Here is a 9,936-nt window from a genome sequence, read left to right on the forward strand (position 1 = left end):
CCCTGGGGGGTGATTTCTCGCTTTCTGTCTCTCTGTCTCTCTCTGTCTGGCGAGCGCACACGCCCTGCAAAAAAAACCTCTTCAAAAAAAAACAGAATTATTTTTATTTAACTTTATTTATTCATTTATTTTAATTTGATCACAGTGTGAGTTTTAAGATGCCTGCTCCACCCAGAGAAGCACACTTTGTGAGAACCAATGGAAAGGAGCCTGAGCTACTGGAATCTATTCCCTATGAATTCATGGCATGATGGGTGTTAAAAATAAACTAATCTGTGGTCTATTAAAAAAAAAAAAAGAGAAGAGATATACTGATATGGTCAGGGAGATAGGGGGGAAAACAAGGTCTCAGTGCCAGGGAAACATAGGAGAGCTTCAAAGAGAGTACTCAGTAACAACCAATGCTGCTGAAAAGCTATATAAGGTCTGAAAATATCTTTGATTTAGGCTCATAAAGGTCACTGGTAATCTCGAAAGGATCTTTGTGGTGAATTAATGAAGAAGCCAAATTAGTATGTGTAAGCCCATGTAATATGCTGAATGACAGATACCACCATTGGGCTAAAATTTGGTTATTGGGGCCAGCAGGTAGTGTGGTGGTGAAGGTGCTAGACTCTCACGTGGTTGACCATGGTGTGAGTCCTGGACCTGGTGGTTTGCTTTCTCACTTTCTCTTTCTCTTTGCGGGTGTCTCTCTCTGGTCAAATTAAAATAATAATAATAATGACAAATGGAATTAAATAACTTTAAAAATAAATAAAATTCAGTTGAGTATATATTACATATTGTGTATTTATCACTGAGTGAATAAGTTAATGTATTACATAATAGGTAGGTACTATTACCCACACTATTCAGATTTTAAAAACTAAGTCCTGGGACCATGAGAGGGTGTAATGGTTATGTCGCTGGATTCCCACGTAGTTGACAGCAGTTCAAGTCCCTGACCCAGCGGCTTAAAACTCGCACCAGGTACATATATGTGTGTGCCCAAAATCCCAAGAGGAGAATGGAGGAGAAGGGATTGTGTTGTGGCTATTCCCCCAGGGAATGATTTCTCATCCTCTGTCTCTTTGTGTCTCTCTGGCAAGTGCATGTGCTCTATCACAAAAATCTCTCAAAAAAGCAACAAAACAAAACAAAACTAGGTCTTACAGATGTGAATGTTACAATATTATTTAAAAAAAATCAAGACTTATATCTGTTTTCCACAAAATCTTATTTCTCTAAATGAAGACATTAACAAGCAAGAAAAGATTTTTTTCATTGATTTTTTTCCCTATTTTTTTTTTTTCATCAGCGGAGACAGAATCTATGACTTTTGAACCCCACTAGAATTTAGGTTTGTAATTTTCTTTTTCTTTTTTTTTTTTTTGAGAGGTTTTTCACTATAGGGCACATGCACTCGCCAGACAGACAGAGAGAGACAGAGACAGAAAGTGAGAAATCACCCCCCAGGGGGGATGGCCACGCCGCAATCCCTTCTCCTCCATTCTCCTCTCAGGATCTTGGGCACGCATGCACATGCGCCCGGCGTGAGTTTAAGCCACCGGGTCCGGGACTCGAACCATGGTCGACTACGTGGGAGTCCAGCGACATAGCCATTATGCTAACTGCTGGTCCCTAGGTTTATAATTTTTAAAAAAAGAATTAGAGGAAATGTCAAACACAAATTTAGACACTAGTATAATTAATTACCTCCACTATTTATTAATTCATTACTTTTCTAGTTTAATATAGACCCTCAGCTATCATTCCACCTCCCTGTTCTGCCCTCTGCACTCCAGTGTATCATTTGAAGGCAAATTCCAGACATAACTCTTGCTAAAATCAATCTCATTTTTTTTTTTCAGTTTCCATTTTATCTGCTATAAACTTCTTAAATCTGATGAAACCAGTCTGATAGTTTTGGACCAGCAGTTGGCGTAATGACTGTCACTGGACTCCCATGTAGTTGACTATGGTTCAAGTCCCAGACCCAGTGGTTTAACTCACGCCTGGTGCATGTGTGTGAATGCCCAAGATCCTGAGAGGAGAATGGAGGAGAAGGGATTGTGGTGTGGCCATCTCCCCTGAGGGTGATTTCTCGCTTTCCGTCTCTCTTTCTGGAGAGCACACATGCCCTTTAGCCAAAACCTCTCCCTCCAAAAAAGAAGAAAACCTATCTGATAGTTTAAATAGAACAGGAAATAAAATCACACCTGAAAACTGTTATGTTTTGAAGCTACTTTTACAACAGATGAAATAAGTCATTTAATTGAGTCAAAGATAACAGGTGAATCAGGTAAACTAATGTTTCTTTTGATGTTTGGCTGCCTCCTTTCTGTTGGTTGTTTAATGAAATGATCTGAGTAACCTCCTAAATGTCCACATAGAATAGTTTTTAAATTTTTTTTTCATTTAAATGTATTTATTTACATTCATTCACTGTACTTCATTACAGCATAGAATAGTTTATTTTTAAATTTATAAAGCTATGGCTTCAGTTGTTTATAGAGGTCAGATAATGCAAATAACAACTAACGGATTTATATTTTTCTGGAGCTGATTCCTACATTTTTTTTCTTTTTTCTAGATTTTAGCCACAGGGAACCTGTGCTTATTGGAAAGACAGAGAGAGAGAGAGAGACTGAGAGAAAGTCAGAAGTCATTCGCCCTCCCCCCCGGGGGGTTGGTCAGTCTGTAATCCCTTCTCCAGTCTCAGGATTTTGGGCATGCACGCACACGTGCCTGGCTTGAGTTTCAAGCCACTGGCTCTGGGACTTAAATCGTTCAACCAGTCATGTGGGATCCAGCTGTCTTGACCACCATGCCCGATCCCTACATCTTAAACAGCATGAAACTCTTTTGGATATGATTGTTGGATAAAGTCATGACTCCTCTGTGTGCTTTATGTGACATCACAGTCTAAGTGGATGACAGTCAGTGCCACCCCAGCTGCCAAAGGCTGAGATGATGAGAACATGAGGGAGAAGAGGCTCCCTCCTCTTGCTCTCTTTCTGAAGACAACAAACTCCATCTTTTCTCTAAAGTCTTACTAAAGGTTGATATCTTTTTTCTTCAATTTAAAAAAAAGATCTTTACTTCATAGAATAGACTGAGTGGGCTTTTAAGAACAACTTAAATTTATATTTATACATATGTACTTGTATTTATAGACATTTTTAAAAGGATGATGAATATTCAATATATATGACAGATATACAGGCAGCTTGGCTATGAATATATCACATTTATTGAAAATAAATTTTTACATTTTAATATATTTCTCATTTTTTCAAAATTTATTTTGAGTTTAGAAGAAAGCTGAAATATTAGCTCAGAACTAATTTTCAGACTGAGCTCTCTGTAGCCCTAGGCACTGCACCCAAGCATTTCAGAGATGTGGGAACCAGAGGACAATTTATAGGATAAGAACCTTATATTGCTGGAGCTTGCATTCTTCCTCTTCCTAAAACAAAACAAAACAAACAAACAAGCAAAACTTCCTTCTGAGAGAGCAAGAGATACCTATGACAGGGTCTCACTGGGCCTCAATCCTCGTCCTAGCCTCCCAGCCATCCATGATCACAGGAACACTTGGGTACATCTGGTGTGTTCAGGTCGACCTGGGATCATACAGTAGCGCCCTACTCCTTGCAACCCCACAGCTAGGTCCCTTCTACTTTGTTTTTTCCAGCCTCAGTAGTTTTGCTGTACTTCTTAAACATCTGCACTTTATTTCAAGAAAAGGTTTCCCATTGAAGTTTGAAAAATCAGTGGTCTGCAAAAACAGCACTTTAATGAAATCTTTGTGATGGAAAGGGACCGTTCAGGGAACCATGAATCCAGAGTAGAAATAGAAAACAAATTCTACTTTATGTGATATTTTATTTAATATATTGATTATGGAAAGTGGGAAAGCAAGCACTGTAATTAAAATACCATTCACATACAGAGGAATATGGTAAATATGTAATATTTCTGAAGATTATAGTTTGACAAAAAATTATAAGAATTAAAATTATAGTGTTTTTCATTCCAAGCAATCTCAATTTTGAAAAATATATCACAGAAAAATGATAATGAAAACTATAAATGGATCTGTATTTTATGATTCTAAGCACTTGTAACAGAATTAATGTACCAAGTTACGCTTTTTAAAATCTGCAAACATGTAAAATTGCATCAAATAAGTTATATCTGATAATTATTCTTCATTGCTGTTTATTTAGAGCTTGTCTTTAATTTGTTCTTTTTTCCTCAACATATATTTATTAAAACGTGATGGAAATACAAGAAAGAAAAAGTTGTGTCCCTCCTTCAAGAAAACTCATTAAGTGAGGCTGGAAAGGATACTTCTAAAACAAGTATGTGACAGTAAAAAGTTGCAAAGATTATGAATCGGATGTCTTGAAATGAAATGATGATTGAAGGTTGATGTGGCTAACGAAGATGTCATGGCAGGAGGAGCTCAAGCTGCTACCTGAAGGAGGAACAAGATTTTGTTAATTTGGGGTACAAAGTGAAGGGATGCTAGGCAAGGGGATTGATGCAAGTAAGGAGTACAATGTGATGATCTGTTCACGAGATGATGAAGGTTTGCAAGGGAGAATAACGAGAAAATTGATCAAAGCAGAAAGTTAGGGTGAAGAGATGAACTGAAGCCAGGGTTCTCAAGAGCTTTACGATACAAGGAAGGTGAAATGTGCATTGCCTTTAGGAGTGTCTGTTGTAATCTCTAAAAGAAATGCTTCCGCCCTCTCACTCTGAGAAATTCTGATTATTTTCCTTCCCTCAATGCCCATGTAAGAGTGTATGTTGCACAATGAGGGATGTTATTAGTTAGCATGTGCTACACATGTGAGCCTCATAGAGGCTGAGGAAAAGGAGGCTTCAGGAGGAAATAGGAAACCAGTGAAGGTTTTTGAACAGCAGGATAATACATAGAAAGAAAGGAGTTTTTGGCTGGTTGTATTTTAGGCTCAGTGGGAGAGACCAAAGGCAGAAAGATATAAAGAGTTGACTGCAATCGTTTTCATAATTGAGGAGGCTGAAAAAACAGAACTCAGTGTCTGAACGTTTGAGGTAGAGAAGGTGGACACCAGGAAAAGTGAAGTGGGGACCAGCAGATGGTGTAATGGTTATACACTGGACTTGCACATACTCAACCATGGTTAGAATTCCAGACCTGGTGGCTTAAAACTCATGTTGGAAGTGTGGGCGTATGTGCCCAAAATCCTGAGAGGAGACTGGAGGAGAAGGGATTGTGGTGTGGCCATCTTCCCTGAGGGGTGATTTTTCACTTTCTATCTTTGCCTCTCCGGCTAGTAAAAGATAAAAGAAAGGAAGAAGCAAAATGAACCAGGCACTGTACTAAGCAAATTAACTTTCAAAGTAAGTACTGCTTCTATTTTACAAAAATAACAATCTAAGGATTAAATAAAAATCTACATTATGCAGGTTTTAAGTGTGGGAGTTGGGCCATGAATTCAGAACTATCTCCAAATTTCATTAACATCAAAACTTTAATTCGAGGTTTCTTTTCTTTTCTTTTTTTTGAAGTTTTTTTTGCTATAGAGCATGTACACTCACCAGAAAGACAGGGTGGGGTGGGGTGGGGTGGGGTGGCCCCGCCGCAATCCCTACTCCTCCATTCTCTTCTCGGGATCTTGGGCATGTACTCACACACGCCCGTTAATCTGGGATTTCTAAGAGACTAACAGAACAAATTACAACTGTAACGGCCCAGAGGAGACATGAGTTTGTTTTTGAAGTCTAACATGCTGGTAGATGGTCTAGTAGCAAGCATCTGTAAAAATGGCATTTAGCGTTAGAGAGGCTGGGTATACAGATTTGGAAGTGGTCTGCATGATAACTTATTTGTGATGACAAGGACTCCAAGGGAGACCATCATGAACTGAGGAAGGGCAAAGGCTTGACTAACACTATATTTACAAGGTTAGAAAGAAATGGGCTCAGGTATCTAAAAGCCAAAGAAGGAACAGAATTATATGAGAATTAGGAAGCACAGCATCACCAAAAACTAGGAAAACACTTGTACGTAGAAAGAGATTATTAAAGTGGTTCAGTATCTCAGATGTCAAAGAAACTGGGCTTATTTAGGAATCTGTATTTTCACTTCAGAGGAGGATTTACACAGGTGTGTAATGAATTAAAATGCAAGATGGTGAAGATAAGGAAACATTTACTACAACCTATAGACCTTCTTTTGAGATTTTGTAAAAAAGAACAGGAATGTCAGCAAAATTATCACATGGCAGTGAGAAGCGAGGTCTAGGGGAGGTTTTAGGACGGGGCAAACTGACATCTTTATAGCTGGTCATAGAAATGTAGGTGAATAATGGGAAATAACTTATTTCTTAAAAGAAAAAAATAGTTTTTAATTTGAAAAATACTGGAAATAGTAAATAACACTTGCTATGAACCATAAAAATTATGTGAAATAAGTTAAAGACCCTTCTAAATCCTTCAATTTACAAAGCCCTTTCCACTCCATCTCTCCCGTTGGTGCAAATGTTTCCCAACTTTTTCCTTTATCTAAACAAGCACCTATCTCTCTGCATCTGTACCCAAATATACCTATTTGTTTAACAAATAGGTACATTGGTTTAAAAATTATCTTTCGTTATACCAATCAGAACTCTTTCTCAATACACATATTTACTCTCTCCTCCTTTTTTTTAAAAAATTAACTATTTAATTTAAATTTAGATTTATTTATTCAAATTTTACCAGAGAGGGACAGAATGAGAGAGTCAGAAAGCAAGCTGCCAGGTCTGGGACTTGAACTGCAGTTGGCCATGTGGGAGTTCAGCACTCTTAACCACCAAGTCACCTGCTAGCCCCTTCGTTCCTACTTTTTAACAGGTGTATGGTGTTGGCTAGAACATGAGTTGTATAGCAATTCCTTCATTGACAAACCTTTCTTGATAGCTTAATTCTAGTTAGTGGATTGGTGTGTGTTGTGGGCTGTATGAAAACTTAATCACCTCAGCCGCATATTGAAATGGGAAGATAATCCTGGAGGCTGTAGATAAGCCCTAAATGTGATTACAAATGTCCTTTTAGGAGGAGGCAGAGGGAGCTATTGCTATAGAAGACCATGTGATGACAGAAGCAAGGAAAGCAGACAAAAAAAGCCACGCCCTTTGCTTTTAAGAGGTGAGAAAGTGCCAGAAGCTGAAGAATACTATATAGCCTTTAGAAGCTAGAAAAGGTAAGAGAACAGAATCTCCTCTAGAGCTTCCAGAAAGACTGCAGTACTGCTGACACCTTGATTTTAGCTCCATAATACCCACTTTAGATTTTTGGCCTCTAGAAGTGTAAGAGAGAAATTTGTGTTGTTTTATATCAAGTTTGTGGAAATGTAGTATGACCTTATCTGATTTTTGCCATAGGGCACGAGTTCACCAAAGAGAGAGAGAGAAATAGAGGGAAAATGAGAAAGCACCCCAGGTAGTGGTGGGGGAAGACCACATTACAATCCCTACTCCTTCATTTTCCTCTCTGGATTTATCACCCAGACCCATCCAGTTGCCCATGTGGGATCCAGCACCTTAACTTCTTCCCCACCTGTTGGCCTTTAAAGATCTATTTTCTAAATAAAGTCACTTTCATAGACATGGGAGTTAGGACTTAAACATTTTGGGGGCCATAATTCAATCCACACACACATTTAAAATGTCTTTTCAGTTTATAACTGGTTTTAATAGTTGTTTTCTGGGAACTTGCCATTTAATGCTGGAATTTTTATTGCTGCTAATAAGAAATACCTTGTTGGATCTGGGATTTGAGGAAGTCCCAAAGAGTGGAGGGTGGGTGGATATTTTGGAGATAATAAGCTTGGTGTTGAGCAGAGCATCTCAGAATACTCACATGTAGCACAAATTAGTAAACGGGCAAATCTAAACAACTTAGCTTACATATCCAGAATGTGTCTGCTGTGTGTGAATAAGCCCTAAGAAAAAACAGCAAAGAAAGAGAAGGCAGGCATGAGGGCATAGGTAGGAGTACAGAAGATTCTGCTATGTGGTGGATTCACAGGTGTTTATTACTTTCCTCCATTATTTACATATTTAATGTGCATTCACTATTTTCTTTTATATATATTACTGTAAAACAGCTTATGTGAGTTATGTTTCAAAGTAAAATGGCATACAGATAGATGACAGAATATATACCTTCGGGAAGTAAGGTCATGCAGAAGCCCAGAAATCGACATTAGAGAGACACCAAAGGGCCAGCAGGTGGCCTGGTGGTTCAGGTTCTGGATTCCCACGTGGCTGACTATGGTTTGAGTCCGGGCCCGTTACTGTAAAACAGCTTATGTGAGTTATGTTTCAAAGTAAAATGGCATACAGATAGATGACAGAATATATACCTTCGGGAAGTAAGGTCATGCAGAAGCCCAGAAATCGACATTAGAGAGACACCAAAGGGCCAGCAGGTGGCCTGGTGGTTCAGGTTCTGGATTCCCACGTGGCTGACTATGGTTTGAGTCCTGGCCCTGCGGCTTGCTTTCTCCTTGTCTAGCTCTCTCTGGTTAAATTAAAAATAATAAAATTAATAAGTAAAATAAATGCTAAAAAATATAGAGACGCCAAACTTTTTCATCAAGCCAACTTTTCTAAATGTCTTTTGGAAAAGCTGACAAATGACAGAACATTATACAAACAGACGCTTATTATGAGACAGCGAGTAAAACACTGTGTACTTTTATGAAAATCGGCGCCAACAAAGGAGAGGGGCTCACAGTATGTAATCAAAGGCATTATTAAAACCGCAGCTTCCACTTTGGCTTACTACCTATCCTGAGAATCCTTTTCTCAGAGACTCCCGGGGGAAGCAGAGACGTTGCCCGATTCAAAAATGGCTCCGGCGCCACAACTTAGGCACTGCGCATGTCCGGAAGTACGCAACTCCATAAGGTAGCGCGCCCCTACCCGTGGGGAGAGTTTCCGCCATTTTTGAAAATCGGGAAGGCGCTGGGATCAGTGTAGTTGCCGCCGTGATGGCAGCCTTTGCCGTGGAACCTCAGGCGCCCACGTTGGGTGAGTGAATAACTGCCCTTCCTTGGTGGCGCTTCCTCTACTCTGTAGCTGTGGAAGCGAGCGAGAATGCGAGGCAATACTTGTTAGTTTCTTGTCTGCTGGCATGGGTCGTGAAGGGTCGAGTTCCTGGGTCCACCGAAGTTGGACCCTGTGCTAGGGGTCGCCGGGAATCTGCGGCCGTCGCGAGGATGGAAACACGGTGGTCGGGCGGTGATTGAGCTGGGTCTTGCGTCCCCATAAGTCGGCTGCGCCAGACTGGCCCGTACCTGAGATTCCTGCTCTGGCGACGCTGTGCTGGGTGGCTGCGTTCTGCGACCCCCGGAAGCGTTGGTGGACAGGAACTCCCCAGCTACACGTGGGTGGGCGGTGCCCTGGAGCGCCAGGTTACACCTGCCTCTCCGTGGGCGGTCACCTGTGCTTCCTGTTATAATTTTCGTTCTCCTGGGCTTTGCAATATCTGTTGTGAATGAAACTCGGATTGTGCGACATTTAATTAACCAGGTGATGACAATCTTTGAGATGCTGGTCTTAAAAGTAACCTAGGAGTTAGTGCAGTTTTTCCCGCTTTTGTCCAGAGAAGATGACTCTCAGTGTCCTTGGTCTTCTCCTCTATAGTCAGTCACGGTATGATTTAAAAATTCTTTCTGGGGACCAGCAGGTGACGGGGTGGTTAAGGCGCTGGACATTCACACGTGGCTGACCACAGTTCGAGTCCCAGACCTGGTGGTTTACTTTCTCTCTGATCAAATTTTAAAAAAATGAATAAGTAAATTAAAATTAAAATTAAAATTTTTTAAAATATTCATTTCAGTTATTTATTGGGAGTCTTGTTGAGAAATGTCGTCTTAGGACGTTAACAATATGTTGATCTCATTTTTTTTTT

At 39.9% G+C, this 9,936-nt stretch overlaps 1 protein-coding gene across 5 annotated transcripts in view; it reads left to right on the forward strand.

Moving 5' to 3' along the window:
• The first annotated feature begins 2,947 nt into the window (after nt 1-2,947).
• Nucleotides 2,948-9,936, forward strand: part of NUP35 (nucleoporin 35) — a 45,203-nt gene continuing 38,214 nt past the window's right edge. The window contains exons 1-3 of one of the 5 annotated variants that reach the window (XM_006143838.3): nt 2,948-3,043; nt 4,280-4,349; nt 7,072-7,164. Coding sequence is in view for 1 of the 5 variants with exons in the window: in XM_006143837.3 (XP_006143899.1) it covers nt 9,014-9,053 (40 nt within the window). In the remaining 4 variants the exon portion in view is untranslated. Of the gene's footprint in view, nt 3,044-4,279; nt 4,350-7,071; nt 7,165-7,197; nt 7,220-8,938; nt 9,054-9,532; nt 9,555-9,936 lie in introns of those variants that run through there. The other 4 variants (XM_006143840.3, XM_027770072.1, XM_006143837.3 and 1 more) reach the window with 4 other exon arrangements.

Source organism: Tupaia chinensis, unplaced genomic scaffold, assembly GCF_000334495.1.
Source record: "Tupaia chinensis unplaced genomic scaffold, TupChi_1.0 Scaffold000111_1, whole genome shotgun sequence".
Classification (NCBI taxonomy): Eukaryota; Metazoa; Chordata; class Mammalia; order Scandentia; family Tupaiidae; genus Tupaia; species Tupaia belangeri.